At 44.0% G+C, this 19,110-nt stretch overlaps 2 protein-coding genes across 2 annotated transcripts; one reads left to right on the top strand and one right to left on the bottom strand.

The window, feature by feature from the left end:
• Window positions 1-5,344: 5,344 nt before the first annotated feature.
• On the bottom strand, window positions 5,345-8,085 carry LOC105202966 (protein ALP1-like). Its single transcript, XM_039456010.1, has 5 exons — window positions 7,627-8,085; window positions 7,359-7,550; window positions 6,135-6,156; window positions 5,766-6,038; window positions 5,345-5,692 (listed from the first exon to the last, which is right to left on the bottom strand). Exons 1-5 carry the CDS (start codon window positions 7,995-7,997, stop codon window positions 5,387-5,389), a joined length of 1,164 nt encoding a protein of 387 aa, XP_039311944.1. The 5' UTR covers window positions 7,998-8,085; the 3' UTR covers window positions 5,345-5,386.
• Window positions 8,086-13,613: 5,528 nt separating this feature from the next.
• Window positions 13,614-16,031, top strand: LOC113005865. Its single transcript, XM_026141769.2, has 3 exons — window positions 13,614-14,475; window positions 14,692-15,146; window positions 15,294-16,031. The coding sequence occupies exons 1-3, from the start codon at window positions 13,614-13,616 to the stop codon at window positions 16,029-16,031; spliced, it is 2,055 nt and encodes a 684-aa protein (XP_025997554.2).
• Window positions 16,032-19,110: the final 3,079 nt, after the last annotated feature.

The raw sequence follows: 19,110 nt of genomic DNA, 5'->3' as shown, positions 1-19,110 counted from the left end.
TTTATTTTGTAAAATATTCTTTAATGTTTATCTCAAACTTAATAATAATAATAATAATAAAACTGAGGGGGCGGTCCTCGGGTCGAAGATCCGCCTACGGCACGCAGACTGTTGTCCATTGTGTCACCCTCTAGTCGTTTACCGTCTATGGGAGCCCCGATTCCCTCCAGAAGAGACTCAGGTCCCTCATAGGTAGCCTGCTAATCTGCCCTAGCTCGGGAAATGCCGAACCTAGTAGTTTTAGTCTCAGCCTTGCATAGGCCGGACAGTCACAAAGAATGTGGAGACTTGTCTCCTCTTCCTCCCCACAGGCCCTACACTCGGCCGTATCAGAACGGCCCAACCTGTGCATGTGGTAATTGAGGGCTCCATGACCAGTCAGTATTTGCACTACTAGCCTGGCGTCCCTTCTGCGACCCCCAGCACTGGTCCCGGCCAGAACACCTCCATTCTTGATGTGGCCCTGGCGAGCCGATCGGCCTCCTCATTGCCCTCAATCCCCGAGTGACCGGGGACCCAGGTCACGATAACTTCTTTGTCCTTCGCCAGCTTCTCCAGTGCATTTCTGCAGTCCCAGACCAGCTGCGAGGTGTAAATCTGAGCTTCGAGTGCCTTGATAGCAGCTTGACTGTCCGAGCAAATTCTCACGCGCTCACCTGTCTCCCTCACTTCCAGGGCCAGTTGGGCACATCTCAGGATCGCCACGATCTCCGTCTGGAAAACTGTGGCGTACCCATCCAGGGGCAGGCTTTCCGCCACCCTCCTCTGTCGGCAAACAATGCCCGCGCCGGAGCTCGTATCCGTCTTGGAGCCATCTGTAAACCAGACGTCCCCCCAGGCCTGAACCGGTGCTCCGGGTTCAATCTCGTCCGCGAGCCCTGTGACCTGCACTTTAAAGCGCCTTTCCAGGGCCCGAACTGCTGGCATCCTGTCCTGCCTCATTCTGAAGATGGAGTCGGTCAGCACGCCGCTGGGGAACCTAGTATGTGCAGTCCCCTCCTTCCACTTCAGTTCACAGGCTAGTTGGTGTGCAGCGATCGCCGCCGCCCCCACTACCACCTGGTGAAGTGGTTCAATCCCGAGCAGAATGCTCATGGCTGCCACCGGCGTGGTTCGCATTGCACCCAGGGCCCCTCTTAAAATCAGAGCCCTGATGTGCTCGAGCGCCACCACCGCCGCTTTCTTCCGCGCCCTAGGCCACCACACAACTGCTGCGTAGGTGAACCTGGGTCGAAGTATTGCAGTATAGATCCAACAGACCATCCTGGGCTTCAGTCCCCACGTCTGGCCCACGATTCTCCTGCACATCCAGAAGTAAGAGCACAGACTCTTACAGCGGCTTTCAAGATGCTCCCTCCAAGACAGCTTCTTATCTAGGATCACTCCCAGATATTTCACTGACTCAGTTGGGGCTAGCCTTGTATCTTCAAAGATGGGCCCCTTTATAGTGCCCACTTTATATTTGCAAGTGAAAACAACGAGCCCCGTTTTCAGCGGATTCACTGACAAACCGGTCCCCCTGCATCATCGCTCTACTGTTCCCAGTGCGTTCTGCATGAGCTCCAAGAGAGGCCCGAGAAAGGGTCCTCGCACTAGCAGAGCCACGTCGTCAGCGTAGCCTTGCACGAAGAAGCCCCTCTCACTCAGACCCTCAAGCAGCCCATCCACCACCAGGCACCATAACAGTGGAGAGAGTACCCCGCCCTGGGGGCATCCCTTCTCCACCCATCCACTGACCCTCGTTGTTCCCAACGAAGCTATAACTCGTCGCCCTAGCATGTTCCGGATCCACTCCACGAGTTTCTCCGGCACACCCCTGTGTAACGCTTCCTCACACACCACCTTGTGCGGGGTGTTGTTGAAAGCACCCTCTATATCTAAGAAAGTGCCCATCGCATAGCCGCCCCTCTCCAGTTGCCCCTCGATAAACGACACAGTCGCATGAAGAGCCGTCTCCGTGAAGTAGCCCATACGGTATGCGTGCTGCGCGCAGTGCAAGGAGCGCCGCAGGAGGACAACGTCCCTTACAAACGCATCGACCAATTTCTCCAGAGTCTTCAGGAGAAACGAAGTCAGACTTATCGGTCTTTAGCAGAGGAGTAGCTCACTCTTCCCGCTTATGGGATGAATACCACTCTCGCTAGTTTCCATGCGCTAGGCGTATGGCCCAGAGCCAAACATGCCCTCAAGGTCCTTGTCAGAGGTCCCACGACCAGCTCCAGCCCCTCCTGTAGAAGAGCCGGAAATACTTGATCTGGTCCTGCCGACTTAAAAGGTTTGAAGGTGTTTATCGCCCATCTCACTTTTCCGGGCTTGACAATGCTGGCCGCTAATCCCCAGTCCTCCTTGCGAGCCCTGCGCGAGCCCGCCGCATCATGAGCGAACAGTTCACCGTGTTTCCTGCGAAAGCCCGGAAAGCTGGCCTCCAGCAGGTGCACCAGACATCGCTCCCCGGTCACCATTGTCCCATCAGGGAGACTAATGGAGTCCAGGACGGCGTCTGGGTTTCTGGCTAGAATCCTGCATAGTTTTGCGGTCTCGGGCACGCCCTCTACCGACTCGCAGAACTCTTTCTAGTTCTTTTTCTTTGCCCTTACCACAGAGTCTCTGTAGTCTTTCTGGGCCCTTCTGTGAAATTCCCTGTCCGACTGGCGGCCCGTGTTCCTGGTCCTATTCCAGGCCCTCCGAGCCGCACTTCTGAGTTCCTGCAGCTTGGGACTCCACCAGGAGTTGCCCCTGGAATTCTTAACCGCCCTTTCTGGGCAGTTCCTTTCATAGCTCTCCACCAGAGCCCTCTGCAGATGATCCACACAGAGCTCCAGTTCCTCCTCGGTCCCGTGTCTCCTTGGGAAGCCTTCGAGTTGGCATTTCAAGTCCACCCGATAAGAGTCCCAATCGGTCCTTCTGGGGTCCCTGAACGTCGTCACCTCACCTCTGGCCCAGGCCAGCTTGAAGGTGATTTGCCTATGGTCTGACAGTGAAGGTTCGCGCAAGACCCTCCATCCGACCACGTCCCTCGATATACACCTAGAACAGACAGTAAGATCGAGAACCTCTCTCCTCACCGTCGTGCTAAAGGTGGGCTCGTTACCTCTGTTGAGAATCTTCAGGTCCGTCGACGCTGGAAATTCTAACAGCCTCCTATCTCTATCGTTGGTGTCCGTGCTACCCCAGACCGTGTGGTGCGAGTTAGCATCGCAACCCACTATCAGGGGAAGCCGCTCACTCTGGCAGTACTCTACCAGTCTGGTCACCGGTTCCGGCGGCGGTCGGGCCCCCTCGTCGTGGGGAAAGTACGCGGAGCACACCACCACCCTCCTCCTGCTTCCCAAGGAATCGGCGACATCGAGCTCGACCGCTACCACATCTCTGGAACATAAATGCGGGATTAGTCGAGCGTCAACGCCCTTCACCGCTACGCAGGCTCTGGGCTTTTCGGTTGTTGGAGGCTTAAATAACCTCCCGCATGCTGCCACGCCACTGATACGGCCCCGGACAAGCCAAGGCTCTTGTATCAGTGAAATGGCTGTGTGCACCGCAGCTTGTTTCCTCGACAGAATCGCCGAGGGCCCTTTGCTGTGGTGCAAGTTGATTTGAGTAAAGGTCACCCCGGGACGATCGAACTTTATGATTCGTCCATAGGGAGCCCCTTCTCGCCCTCCCTATCCCCACTTGGGCCCCGCTCACCTTGAAGGTGACTTGGTCGAGCCCAAGGTAGGCCTTAAAGTCCAGCGCCTTAAGCTTAAGAACGCTGGACTCTGGAATCCTGAGAACCAGGTTCCTACCATCCCTGGTAGCCCCTACGTTCTCAGCCATGGTCTTCCAGCTCCCGGTGCTGAGCCCAGGATTCTGCCTCTCCAGCCGCTCCAGGACCGCGGCCGGTTTATTGGGCGCCCCCGGGACCCAGACCACGGCCCTGTGCTGCCTTTGAAGCGCCTCCGGGTTCACCACCTTGAGCTTGGCGTTTTCCCAGGGAGAGATGTTCCCCATCTGCTCAGCGAGCCAGATTAGGGACGCCTCATCCCTGCCTAAGACTACCGCGGCCCCTCCTCTAAGGAAGATACGGCGGAAGCATGGAATGGGTCCTTCCCGGATCCCTGATTGCCCTGCTGACGGCCAGCTTCAAAAGAGCCAGCCGCTCAGCAGTAATTTCCTCCTCGGGATAACCCTCGGGGATGATAACCCTTGTTAAAGGGTCCGCCGCCTCGGCGTAGGTCCCAGTATGTTGAGCCCTATGCTTCTTAGCGGGTCCTTCCGCCGAAGGGGGAGTATCCGTGGAGCCCTTCCGGCGTTTGCCGCCGGCGTGCCCCTCCCTCGCTGTTGCTACTAGGGGGGTCACGGTGCCCGAGGAGGTCCCGCACTGAGACCTTTCTCGTTCCCGTTTGGCCCTCCTTTTCTCCGCACCAGAGCGGTTCCTCTTGCCAAGAGGGCCCGCCGCTGGCGCGGAGCTTTTCTCTAAGACGGTGGCGCTGGCGCCTCCGGAGCCCGGTCGAGCCCTATCTGCACCCACCGCCTCCGCCTGTGTGCCGGAGCCGACGGCGGTGGCGCTTCCAGAGCCCAGATGAGCCCCGTCCGCAACCCCCTCCGCCGCCTCCGCGCTGGAGGTCCCGCACTGCAAGCCCTCCATCTCCTTCCTTGCATCTTTGAGAGTGTTCATTTCCATTTGAAGTCCCACGAGTAGCAAGGAAATAAAAGGTCCGCCCACACAGAGCCCCGCATGCGTAGGTAAGGCTATTACTCTGGGGTGTCGCCTGGTGCCCCAGAGGCATCGTTCAAGACACTGCTTGCTCAGTGCCACGCAGCCATCGCCACGATAGCTTACAGCTTGGCTTAGGGAACTGGTCCGCGGTAGCGGCCTTCCTGACCCCACCCAGGGTTTTACACCTAGGAGACCAGTTATAGCCGCCACTAATCAGAGGTACCCACACAGGATTTTATCCCTGGGGGCCTCGGGCCCCTCCGGCCGTTCTCCTATCCGCCACCCGGAGACGCGCCCGGTAGGTAACTCAATCCCCGGGTATCTCAAGCTTAATATTCAAATTTTTAAATAATTATTTTGTACTAGAATTCATAAATATAAAATTTAAATGTTGCCATTTTTTTTTAGTCATAAGCCATTTTTGATATGAAAGATAATATTGTGAAGCCATGAAATTTTTTTTCATTACTGTTAAGATAAATGTTATATGGAAATAATCTAATTAATATGTAGTATTTTTGTTTAGAATAAAAACCACTTAAAAAATAATAAGTTAAACCAAGGTTAAAATTAATCTACATTGGTGTAAACAGGTCTTATTCCATTAAATACTGTTTTATTAAATAAAAATAATGTTTTTTTTATTTAAATGTATACTATAAAAATTACATTGCATATCAATATGCTTCAGCAACTAATGCACATAAATAATATACGTTTTATTTCTCCTGTCTCTTCATTAGGTATATTTTCAGCATAAACTTCAATCTCCATTTCCATACCTTCCTTTATAAAGCATTCTATATCATTTGCATCAATGCCATCCAAGCATATATTATATAATACTGTGCAGGCAATTATAACATGGGGAATTATTTCATCTACATTCATATCAAGAAACTTTAATCTACGAAATCTGCCTTTTAGTAGTGCAAATGCGCGTTCAATCACTGACTGTTTTGATGAAAGAATTGTATTAAATTTTTTCTGGGCCTGGAAAGAAGATATTACAAAATGTATAAATTTAAATAAATTCTACAAGAAAAGAAATAACAAAACATCTTACACCTGTGAGTTGACCACGGTCAATATAAGGGGGAATACACCATGTTAGAACAGGATATGCCTTATCACCAATAATGAATTCATCATTGGGAAAGGAAGATTGTTTGTCTAGTTGAATTTCTATCCAGAAATCTGAATTTCTGAAGATTCTTAAATCTCCAACTAAACCTGCATATCCTGCAAAACAGTCAGTAAATTTCATATTAGCATCACAAACTGCTTGCAAAATTATGGCATATGTTTTCTTGTAGGTTCTATAGTATTGGGAATTAGTCTGAAATGAAAAAAAAGCCTGAAATTTTTTTTCTATTCTCAAGTACTTATTGTAATATCATATTTTTTGTAATAGAAATCAATAACAATTACAAACCTTAGGAGCTTTTATAGGAATACGAGGTGTGATCAAAAAGTAAGGTGACTTTTTATTTTTATAAAAAAATATTCATTTATTCATCCAAAATGATGTTATCCCCTTCAAAATAATCCCCCTCTGATACAATGCATTTGTGCCAGCGCTTTTTCCAGTCGTCAAAACATTTCTGAAATGCACTTTTGGGTATTGCCTTGAGCTCCTCCAACGATGCAGCCTTAATCTCCTCAATTATCGCAAATCTTCGTCCTTTCATAGGCCTTTTCAATTTTGGGAAGAGGAAAAAGTCGCAGGGGGCCAAGTCTGGTGAATACGGTGGCTGAGGCATGATGATAGTATTGTTTTTGGCCAAAAAAGTACTCACTAGTAACGACGTGTGCACAGGTGCATTATCATGGTGCAGAATCCATGAATTTTCTTTCCACACTTCCAGACGTTTCTTTCTTATTGATTCACGCAAAAGCCGCATAACCTCAAGGTAATACTCCTTGTTTACCGTACAACCTTGTGGTAGGAATTCTTGATGCACAACGCCATGGTAATCAAAGAAAACTGTGAGCAAAACCTTCACATTCGAACGAACTTGGTGTGCCTTTTTTGGTCTTGGCTCTCCTGGGCTCTTCCACTGGGATGGTTGGGCTTTGGTTTCGACGTCATAACCATATACCATGTTTCGTCACCAGTTATAACCCTTTTGAGCAGATCAGGATCATCATTGACGTCGTTCAACATATCTTGGGCGATGTTCATGCGACGCTGCTTCTGATCAAAATTAAGCAGTTTTGGAACGAATTTCGCTGACACACGTGTCATACCCAAAACATCCATTAAAATTGATTGGCATGAGCCAAACGATATGTTAAGATCATTAGCTATTTCTCTAATCGTGATTCGACGATTTTTCAACATAATTTCTTTCACTTCGTGACGAGTGTACACCCAAGGACTTTGATTCTGTCCATGGGGAAATTTTCCAAACTGAGAAGTCACCATTTTCTACATACTCGCAGTTCATGATTAATGAAACAATTAGAGCTTATTGGTTGTTACGGTAATCATAAACTGTAAGTATGTAGAAAGATAGCGACTTTTCAGTTTGAAAAATTTCCCCATGGACAGAATCAAAGTCCTTGGGTGTACCAACACAAAAAAAAATTTTGAAATTAGAGTGTATAGAGCGCGCGAAATTCAAAAAGTCACTTTACTTTTTGATTACACCTCGTATGTGTTCCATCAATGGCATCAATAATGCCTCGCAGTAATGAATTTTTGTCGAAATCTGATTTTACTCTGTTTAGTTCTTGGCCTCTTGGCCATACAATAATTTGGCCTGCTATATCATTTAAACATTTAACGACTCTCATGAAACTTATGTTTAACGAACTTTTGGCAAGATCGAATCTTTCACCAAAAGAACTTAAATGGAAAATTCATATTAACAATTACACATTTCTGCTTATATAAAGTAAGTAAATGCTTGTCACAAACTTACCGATATGAATCAGGCATTGCCAGTAACCACAACGACTCCAATAATTGCTTTCTTACTGAAATTACAGCTTTTCCTTGAGACAAAGAAAGAACAGGACTAAGCATTACTTCTAAATTTTCATATGTTGCTGGTGTCATACGGAAATGTCTTCTAAACTGCTGTGTGTTAAATTTTGGTACAGTTATTTCAACATAATTTTTTACCCTTGGAGGTTTTCGTTGACCATCACGTAATTGAATTCTTCTTCTCAAAGCTCCCTCATCTATATCTGAATCATCACTGGTTTCACTATCTGTATCGAAAATTATGGCTCCGGAGAAACTCATTACTGAGAGTAATCGCAGCAAGAGCAATATTTCGTCGACGTTCATCCATGTTAAATATTAAATGTGTCTAGTAAATAACGCTGAGAACAAATAGTAACATAAATGGGCGGATCCTGATAGCGCACGGGACGGATAGCCCACCATCACTCACAGCGGCTGATGCCTAGAGTTTTTCCGTTGGTTGGATTATGTAAGTCAAGATGATTGATTGGTGGGCTATCGCACCGTGCGCTATCGGATCCCGTCCAACATAAATATCTCAGATTTAGAATAAATTACATAATAAATAAAGATAAATGATAAAGATGATACATAAATGTGAATATTTTATCAGTATAACTAAAAGTAGATGAAAATTAAATGCCAGTAGAATAGGACAAATTAATTTAAACAATGAAAAGAAATTCTTATTTTGACAAAATCAATGAAGATATATGTTGCGCATATCATCTATTATATGTATATTTTATTAGTATCAGAAAATATTTAATAATACTAAAAATCTTTAACATACTAATCTTAAATATAAATATTTATATAACGGTTTTGTGAGACTGTAGACCAAGAAACCTTACATTAATAGAATAAAAGATTAATATTTATTAATCTGTAATTACATAAATAGAATAATAAACAAAACGTTTGAACTTTAGTTTGTTATTAACGTTTTTCTTTATTATATTTATACATTTTAATTTTTATTTACTATAATATTTTAAATTAAATTAATTTTTTTATTTCAAATTTGTTTTAAATATACTAGCTTTATCACATTTATATATAAAGAACGATGGCACTTTAGGGCCGAAATTTGCCCATGACGGGGAATCTGTGAATTTAGTATATTTTTATATTTTTGGGTCTGCTGAATTCGAATGTAAAATTTAAAATTATCCAAAGTGTAGGGAATTTTATGAAAATACGATATTTCTACACAAAAACCTAATTTTGCGATACATGTTTTCTAATAGTAATTTTGAATTCAAAGACTTCTTTTTTTATGAATTTCTTTAAAAATGGGTTTTTTAAATCACCATATCACCAAAAAAAAGAAAAAAAAAAGAAAAGAAAATATAGTAAAAATATATAAAATATATAAAAATATTTAAAAAAATAAAAAAAAATAAAAAAAAATATAAAAGAATATAAAAAAAGAAAATAAAAATACAATAGGATACCCTGTATGTATCTATGTATATACAGACATATATATATATGTATATGAATATGTGTGTATGCATAATTATAAAGTATATAGTGATTTAGTGATATAGTGATTTAAAAAATCCATTTTTAAAGAAATTCATAAAAAAAGAGGTCTTTGAGTTCAAGATTACTATTAGAAAACATGTATCGCAAAACTAGGTTTTTGTGTAGAAATATCGTATTTTCATAAAGTTCCCTGCACTTTGGACAATTTTAAATTTTATATTCGAATTCAGCAGACCAAAAATATACCAAATTCACAGGTTCCCCGTTATGGGCAAATTTCGGCCCTAAAGTGCCATCGTTCTTTTTATAGCGATACATTTGGGAAACCACCTTTACGTCACCCACCCGTTTCACCCGGCTCAAGAACCCATGTCCTTTTCCACTCTCTCGGGATAGACAGAGTGATAAAGTGAACGACCTACCTAATGTCCGGTAGGGGCACTCTACAGGAATCTGAACGCTTTTTAGGTGCCTGGGTGCACTTGAGTGGGGAATCTGAACGCAGCCCTGGATCTTCGACCCCTGAGGTCCATGATCTGGGGGTCTATCATGTAACATTTCCCCTAGGGCGGAAACGTGAAAAGTGAAAAGTTTCACGTGAACTGCACGATCATGTACGATTCCGGAATCATGTAACTCACTCATGAGCGGAAATATGAACTTTTTTACGTGAACTTTTTCGCCATCAGCCGTGATGGCGAAAAGGTGAAAATTTAGGGAATTAATAAATTGTATGTATTTTGAAATAAGAATGAAAGTGTGGTAACAGTGTGGTAACAGTTTGAAGAGATATTATTGAAGAAGTTAATCTTTTTGGTATTGCATTACGTTGACAGGATAAAGTAATGTACATACATAAATAAAAATAATGCTTTTGTGATGTAATTAGGTTTGATATTTATATTTGACAAATTGATATTTTGATAATTATATAGAATGAGGCTTCATCAAATGCAAATTTAGATAAAAATATACTTTAACGCGTTTTGATACACAATGATATAAGAAAGGTGCATCTTGTGAAATAGAATATTAATCAATCATGTAAGTGTTTATAACTTATAAATTTGGAAAATACATGTGTGAGCGGAGAATTCAGTTTTGATCAAAGTCCGTATTCTAAATTATTCAATATTTTTTAATTAAACAAAGTTAAATTTAATGACTAATAAAATTAATTTACTTTAAAATTTGCATAAATATAAAACTAAATTAAAGTTATTTTTGAAAAACATTGTATTAAATTACAATGTAATTTTTAGAATTAGATTACTACATAATAAAATAGTTGTTACAATATATGGATCATCAAAAATAAATGTAATATATATTATATTTGTAAATTAAGTTTATGCAATATAACTAAGAAATATTGCTATTTATTTATGAATATTTTTTTTACAATTTTTTTTATATAATAAAATTTTTACAGTAAAAGTTATACTGTAAAAGCAGATAGAAACCTTTTTTACGATCGCTTGATAGTTGCAATGCCAGAGCCTCTAATGGTGAATTTCGGAACGCAAACTAAACTTTCGCGCATTATTTATACATAATCGCTGTGCGTAAAAAGATTTGCGTAAACTCTCTATGAGTGAAAAATGAAAAATGAAAAATGAAACGTGAAAAGTGAAAAGTGAAACGTGAAAAGTTCGGGAAGGTTCCATTTGCGCACAGTACTATTGCACACAAGCCACTCACAGCGCTTGAACAGAAGAATATCACTAGGCACCAGCCGCTGTGATTGGCTGTGTGCAATAGTACTGTGTGCAAATGGAACCTTCCCAAAAGTTCCACGTGAAATTGCATGATTGACCTGGAGGAAAAGCAACCTCCTACGGATTCTTCTATCGTAGGGGCCCACGATCTCGAAGAGGAGAAGGAACTTTGCTTAGGGCCTCCAATCCTCGGATCTCATGATCTCGAGAACGAGAATCGTTCCCCTAGTCCGCGCTTAGCATAGAATTTGTAGAGATATGTTATCATGTAGAGATTCAGCAAAAAATTTAGTAACGTCGACTGTCCTTAGTTTGCTAAATGCGGATGAATAATTATAGATGAATTAAATTAATATATTAGATGCGTAACTAAGGTCTCGCTGTTTTTTTTTTATGAAAATGCAACTTTATTGTGAAAAAATGGTTACAAATGAATTATTCAGAATATTGGCTATCGCTAGCTACAATTTTGCCCATCTTTCTGGCAGAGCTCGAATACCGTTACAATAAAAGTGTTCGTCTTTTGAGGCTATCCACGAATCAAGCCATTTTTTCATGTCTTCATATGATCTGCTGATCAGCCAGACCATGTGCCATCGAACGGAACAAGTAATAATCGGACGGCGCAATATTTGGGGAATATGGCGGGTGGGGTAGGACTTCTCATTTGAGCGTTTCCACGTAGGTTTTAACGGATTTGGCACATGAGGCCGAGCGTTGTCATGCAGTAAAATCACTTTGTCGTGCCTTTGCTCGTATTGTGGCCATTTTTCGTGCAGTGCTCGGCTCAGTCGCATCAATTGAAGTCGATACCGTTCCATAGTGATGGTTTTGTTTGGTTTCAACAGCTCATAATAAATAACACCGACCTGGTCCCATCAAATACAGCATAACTTTGGCAGCTTGGATATTCGGCCGAACCGACGACGTCGGTTTTCGGCAGAAGCATGACCGGGCAGTCCCCATGACTTTATTTTTTTTGGGTTGCTGTAATAAATCCATTTTTCATCATCCGTTACAATACGATAAAGAAAACTCTTTTTTTTTTGCTGCCGGAGCAGTTGTTCACAGGTGAAAAAATGACGCTTAACGTTTCTTTGCTTCAAATCATAAGGAACCCAAGTTCCTTGTTTTTGAATCATTCCCAACGCATGCAATCGTTTGGAAATGTCTTAGCGAGTAACTCCTAATACTGAAGCAAGCTGTTCTTGCGTTTGGTACGGATCCTCATCGAGCAATGCCTTCAATTCAACGTCTTCGAATGTTTTTGGCCTTCCTTCACGCGGACGGTCGTCAACATCGAAATCACCGTCTTTGAAGCGACGGAACCAATCACGGCACGTTGTTTTACTTAGAGCAACTTCGTAAATTTTTTGGAGCTCTCGAAGCGCTTCAGCCGCCGTTTTCTTGGAATAAAATAAGAAAATCAACACTTTTCGCAAATGACGATTATTTGGCACAAAATCAGACATTTTCACACAATCAAAAGTATATAACGCCAAAACAAAATTATTAACGTGTCAACGCGGTTTGTTTATCATATGTCTAAGCTTGGTTCATGACGTTTTGGATATATCTAAATTGACCAGCTGTGGCAACCGGCGAGTTCCCTCTACGCTATCAGTAGTCTATGGTCAAAGCCGGGTTCTGGCGAGCAGCGTTGCGTGAGCATTCGAGCTCTGTTTGTTGTCAAGTTACATATGCCCACACATATGCCCGCGTGTCAGTAGTCAGTGCGTCTTTAGATGTATTACATCATCCTTGTAACTCCGCTGTATAACTAATGTTGTCAGTACTAATACATCAACTTTCTGGTTAACAGTACAGTTGCGTACCATATTAATTACGACCTTACATATTTCCCGGGCTATATAGCCAACATTGATGATCCCGACGTGATATTGACAAGAAATTAAACACTATTACAAAGCAGCTCGCCGCATTAAATAAGGAGGTATTCAAATCGCGTCGCAGACAATCTTCGTCTCGAGGCCGCTCTCCCGGTCCATCGAGCAACGCTAAAAAAACTAACAAACAGTCAGGTCTTTGCTTTATCCATCGTAAATATGGAGAAAAGGCGACATCCTGTCGCAAGCCCTGTTCGTGGAAAGACAAAAACGCGACGGAAAACTAAAACCCCCTCCTCGCACAGAGACGGTCGGGGGAAATGGGGCCTCTCAAAGCCGTCTTCACATACACGATCGTGTTACCGAGCGTCAATTCCTCGTAGATACGGGCGCGAAGATTTCTATTCTTTCCGCAACGTCTCGCGACGAAAATCAGCCCACCGAACACAAATTATACGCGGCCAATAATACCGTAATTGAGACCTACGGCGAGCGTCGTCTTACGTTAGACCTTGGTCTTTGGCTACCCATCGCGTGGAATTTCCGCGTTGCTGCCGTTCCGCACGCCATTATTGGCGCAGATTGTTTAAAGTTCTATCAACTAGTGGTAGACTTACACAAGCGCCGGCTCATTGACTCGCAAACCAAACTTTCCGCCGTGGGCGAAATTCGAGTGGTACCAGACACTAAGTTTTTTCAGTAAATCGCGGATCTAAATTCGCGGACATCCTGTCAGAGTTTCCGGAAATAACGGGAGTGAATCATTTGATTCCTTCAGGAACTCGTGATGTCGAGCATCATATCGCGACCTCAGGTCCGCCCGTAGCTGAACGTCCTCGTCGTTTAGCGCCTGACAAATTAACGGCGACAAAAGCCGACGGCTTATGAGTTTAGGCATTTGTAGGCCTTCAAATAGCTCCTGGGCTAGTCCTACACACATAGTCCGTAAAAAGAACGGCGAATGGCGTATATGCAGTGATTATCGTCGTCTTAACGCGATAACTATTCCGGATAAGTACCCGATACCTCACCTGCACGATTTCACTGCCAACGTGGCAGGAAAAACCGTTTTTTTGGTTCTAGATCTCTATAAAGCTTACCACCAAATTCCGGTGGCTAAAGACGACGTGCCCAAAACGGCCGTCATTACTCCTTTCGGTTTATTCGAATTTGTCTACATGACTTTCGGATTACGTAACGCTGCTCAATCGTTTCAGCGTTACATACATCGCGCTCTTCAGGATTTAGATTTCGTCTTTGTATACATCGATGACATTCTTATTGCATCCTCCTCGGAAGAGGAGCATAAGAATCATCTGCGTATTGTCTTTCAAAGACTTAAAAAATACGGTTTATTCATTAACCCAACTAAATGCACTCTCGGTGCGCAAGAGGTTACCTTCTTAGGCCACGTAGTTAATCAGGACGGTATCAAACCGATTTCCGAACGCGTTGCTGCCATACAAAATTGGCCTAAACCTCGTACTATCGCCGATCTCCGACGATTCCTAGGCGCCCTTAATTTTTATAGGCGTAGTTTAAAACAGGTAGCTCGCATACAAGCCCCGCTACATTGTTTTTTAACAGATTCGCGTAAAAACGATAAACGCGAAATTACGTGGACACCCGATGCCAAAGACGCATTTGTTAAAGCAAAATCTAGCTTAGCTAACGCAGCCTTATTGGCTCATCCGTCCAATGATTCGGAAACACGCATAGGATGCTTCGAACTTCTCGATGGGAGCTGTTCTCGAACAAAAGTTCTCAGATTCTTGGAGACCTTTGTCTTTCTTTTCCAAGAAGTTTACTCCATCCCAAAAACACTACAGCGCGTATGATCGCGAGTTAACCGCGATCTACGAATCCATTAAATTCTTTCGACACTTCCTTGAAGGTCGCAATTTCAAGATCCTAACGAATCATAAACCTCTGGTTTATGCGTTCAAACAACGTTCTGACAAGCCTCACCTAGGCAGTTACGACAATTGTCGTTCATCGCTCAATTCTCTACTGATATCGGGTATCTACCAGATCCCGATAATTTGGTTGCCGACAGTCTGTCACGCATTGAGGCACTCCGCCTACCAACTGAATTTGAGCTTGTTGATCTCGCCTCGCGGCAGAAAGAGGACGAAGAACTTCAACACTTATTAGCTTCCGATAAGTCTTCTCTTAAACTTAAAAAATTTGTTTGGGGTTCATCCAACTCCGAGCTCTACTGTGAATTATCAAGGGAAGCCATTCGCCCCTATATTCCAGTATCTCTTCGGAAGCAGATATTCGATCTGTTTCACAACCCCGCGCATCCTAGCGCAAAAGTCACTGACTGTATAATTCGTCAACGATATATTTGGCCTAACCTGCATCGCGATGTCGCCTTATGGGCAAATAACTGTATCGACTGTCAGCAATCAAAGGTATCCCGCCACGTTAAACAGATATCTTCTCATTTTACTGCTCCTGATGGGCGTTTTGACCACGTCCATATGGATATTATTGGTCCCTTACCGTTAATTAACGGCTATAGATATTGTTTGACATTGATCGACAGATTTTCACGTTAGCCGGAAGCAATTCCTTTAGCCGATATCTCGGCTCAAACAGTGGCTAAAGCCTTTCATGATCATTGGATCACACGGTTTGGCGCGCCGCAAACTCTAACTACCGATCAGGGAACTCAATTCGAGTCACAGCTTTTCGCGGCTTTACTCTCTCTCGTAGGCTGTAAACGCGTTCGCCCAACTGCTTACCATTCCGCGTCAAATGGAATGATAGAGCGCTGGCACCGTTCGTTAAAGGCAGCTTTAATGTGCCACGGTACAGAAAATTGGGTCAACACTCTCCCAACCGTTCTTCTCGGATTACGTACCCACGTTCACTTAGACACCATGGCTTTTCCAGCCGAGTTTGTATACGGCACCGTGCTCCGCGTTCCTGGAGAATTCTTTCTACAGGATGACTTTACCCCCGATCCGCAGATTTTCATTAGTGAATTTTGCGAATTCATGCGCCAAATTAAACCCGTACCTGTAACTCATCATCACAAAAAGCGTGCATTTTTCTTTAAAGAACTCAACGCGTGCTCTCACGTATTCCTTTGCACCGACGCGGTTAAAAAACCTCTCGAGCGACCGTACTCTGAACCCTTCAGGATCATTAAACGCGACTCCGATAAAGTATTTACTTTAGACGTCAATAACCGACCAATTAGCGTTTCCACGGAGCGTTTAAAACCGGCGCATTTTCTGCTTGAGGATATTAACAGCTCCTCCAGATGTTCCTACTTCCTCGTCAATGCATAATGACGAACACCCTGCGTCGTCCGAATCGCGCACTAAACAAGTTAAAATTTATCCGCCACAAAAAAAAAGTACGGTTTGACCTTAGTAAATAACTATTATATAGTATTCTGCGTAACTCATTTTGTATTCTTAGCGTTCCTTAGCGTTAGTTTTTAAGTCTATATTGTCAGCGTAGCTCTTAAGTCTAGCATTAGTTTTCAATATTAGTAGGTTAATTTAATTCCCAACTATATTGTTTAACGTTAGTTAGCATTTTCTCCGAAACACATGTAATTCTCCTTTCGTTTACACTCGGAGGAGAATGTGTGGCGACCGGCGAGTTCCCTCTACGCTGTCAGTAGTCTATGGTCGAAGCCGGGTTCTGCCCATGATGTAAGAAACAAGGTGAAACAACGCGCATCGTCGGCGGCTCGATGCGCGGTAAGAGGCGTGGCTTGATGTGGTGAGCCAATGAAATTTGGGTCCAAATATATCTGCGCAATTTGAATACGAAACAATCATATGTAGTCAAACGTACTTAAAATATAGATGTTGTTAAAAAAAAATAAATATAAAAATGTAAAAATACTTGAAATTTATTATCTTTAACACAAATTACTGTTTCAATAAATACTGTTGTTATAAACATGAAATATAACAATTTAGCCATACACATAAGCTCATTCTTATAATTTTCCAAATTTCTTCTAATCCAAGTTTAAAAAAATTTGAAATAACAATTATCACAATTTTCATTAATGTACAAAGTCTTAACTTTACCTTCACGTTTTTCCTTTTTTAAGTAGCTTTGAATTTCTCCGATTCACTGATTATTTCCGATTCACGTTTAAATACAAGTATAAATACGCCCCAGTACCGGAGCCGTAGCCATATTGAATCTCAAAATTTGGACCCACTTCTGATTGGTCTAGAGTATGGTCTACTGCGCATCTGGTTACTTGTTTCACCTTTCTTCTTACATCATGGTTCTGCCGAGCAGCGCTGCGTGAGCATTCGAGCTCTGTTTGTCGTCGAATTACATGCGTGTGCCCACACACATGCCCGTGTGTCAGTAGTCAGTGCGTCTTTAGATGTATTACATCATCCTTGTAACTCTGCTGTATAACTAATGTTGTCAGTACTAATACATCAACTTTCTGGTTAACAGTACAGTCGCGTACCATATTAATTACGACCTAACATATTTCCCGGGCTATATAGCCCATACAGCTGTGGGGACTGGCACCACTGCTTTCCTCTAGCGCTGCAGTGACAAGTAAAGATACGAAGTTGGCTGCCTGCGAGCAGCACATTGCGATTTACTTCGTTCTCGGCGCCCGAACTAATCAGTCGTACTCGATTTGAATAAATCACCTCTTGTATCCAAGCTGTGTTTCTCATTACCACGAACGACCTACCGCACGCATACGACGTACGTGGATACGTCTGGGAGCAGATATCAACCATCACTATCCCACATTGGTGACCCTCGTGCTCTCGTTCTGAGAAACAGCAGAATTTGGCCCTCGGCCGATCAACGCACAACCACGTGTGAGTAATCTAAAAAAATACACACGTAGTGCGAAGCGCAGCCACAACAGCCATTGCCTTCGAACTAAGACGCATCGGGAAAAGCCGACAGTTTAGCATTGTCAAGGGTGCAAGTCAAAGAAAGCACCATCGCCCAAAATACGAGCGCGACAAGGTATCTTCACACCGGACACATACGACCGGCTTCATCGTCGCCAAGGGGACCCACGCACTCAGGGCGTCGCCGTAAAGAGCACGAGAGATACAACGCAGCACGGCAGCAAAGGCAGCAACCAGCTAGCCCGGGACATCAGCTACGAGACGCCACGCAACTTCGCAGCGTCGCCCAAAGCTTAACCGGAACATCATCTACTAGACATCACGCAGACTCGCAGTTTCGCCTGCAGCACAGCCAAAGCATCGCAGTCAGCAACAGCAGAGACCACCTTAATCAAATCTGTGTTTGAGGTACCATTTGTAACACGCATCAACCGTTTGTAAGCCCTTTGTTCTTTGCCAAGCGCGTCGCGCATCCATCGCCATTTGTAATCCAGCATTCTCGCGCCGGTACGCATAATAGCGGACGCCATTTTGGAAACAATCGCGCGAGTTTGTGCACGCATCGCAACAGTGAAACACGCCGCGCACCACGCAGTTCAAACAACGCAACGCGTTCGACTCGTTTTTGTCTCAGCAGCGCCGCAGAGCATAAATAGCGTAACGCGTTTTTATAACAATGCCCCCCCTCACAGTAGAAGAATTGCAGGAGCAATTACGGCAAATGCAAAACACGGTTCAGCAAATGCAAGGCCTATCGGGCGCGGGCGTTTCGCGAATCGACTCGTATAGAATCCCTAAAATCCCACCGTTTCTAATAAAAGATCCGGTTATCTGGTTTATCCAAGTTGAGGCAACCTTCGAAACGGCGCGTATCACAGATCAAAAAACGAAAGCCCATCATGTAATAATGTCGTTAGACGCCGAAGCGATCGCGGCATGCAGAGACCTCATATCGGAACCAGACGCGAACGAACCCTACACTAAGCTCAAACAGCGCATTATCGAGAGTTTCTCGGCATCGGCCGAAACTCAGCTGCGCCAATTAATCAAGGGTCAGGTGCTAACTTCTGGAAAGCCCTCGCAAATTTTAGGAAGGTTACGTAATCTCAACCTGGATAAACGTTGCGACGACACCGTTATTAAAACAATTTTTTTAGAACATCTCACTCCTTACGTACGGGGAATCCTTGCCATCTCGGACTGCGCGGAGCTTGATAAATTAGCGAAAATGGCAGACAAAATTGCTGAAACGTCAAGCGAGTCCGTACAATGCGCGGCCGCGTCCACCAAGGAATCGCGATCGTCGGACTTGGAAAACAAGGTCGACCGTCTCTCCGCCGATCTCGCAGCCCTCACCGCGCAACTTAAACGATCGAGCAGATCACGAAGCAAAGAAAGACCGAACAAAAATCGAAAACGATCCAGCAGTAGAAATTCCAGGGTCTGTTGGCCGCATCGTACGTTCGAGGACCAGGCGCGATCGTGCAAGGGAACCAAAAAACTTCCGTGT

This window comes from Solenopsis invicta, chromosome 12 (assembly GCF_016802725.1).
Source record: "Solenopsis invicta isolate M01_SB chromosome 12, UNIL_Sinv_3.0, whole genome shotgun sequence".
NCBI classification, from domain to species: Eukaryota; Metazoa; Arthropoda; class Insecta; order Hymenoptera; family Formicidae; genus Solenopsis; species Solenopsis invicta.
Note: the sequence above shows the minus strand (reverse complement) of the source record. Positions and strands in the feature narration are given on the sequence as shown.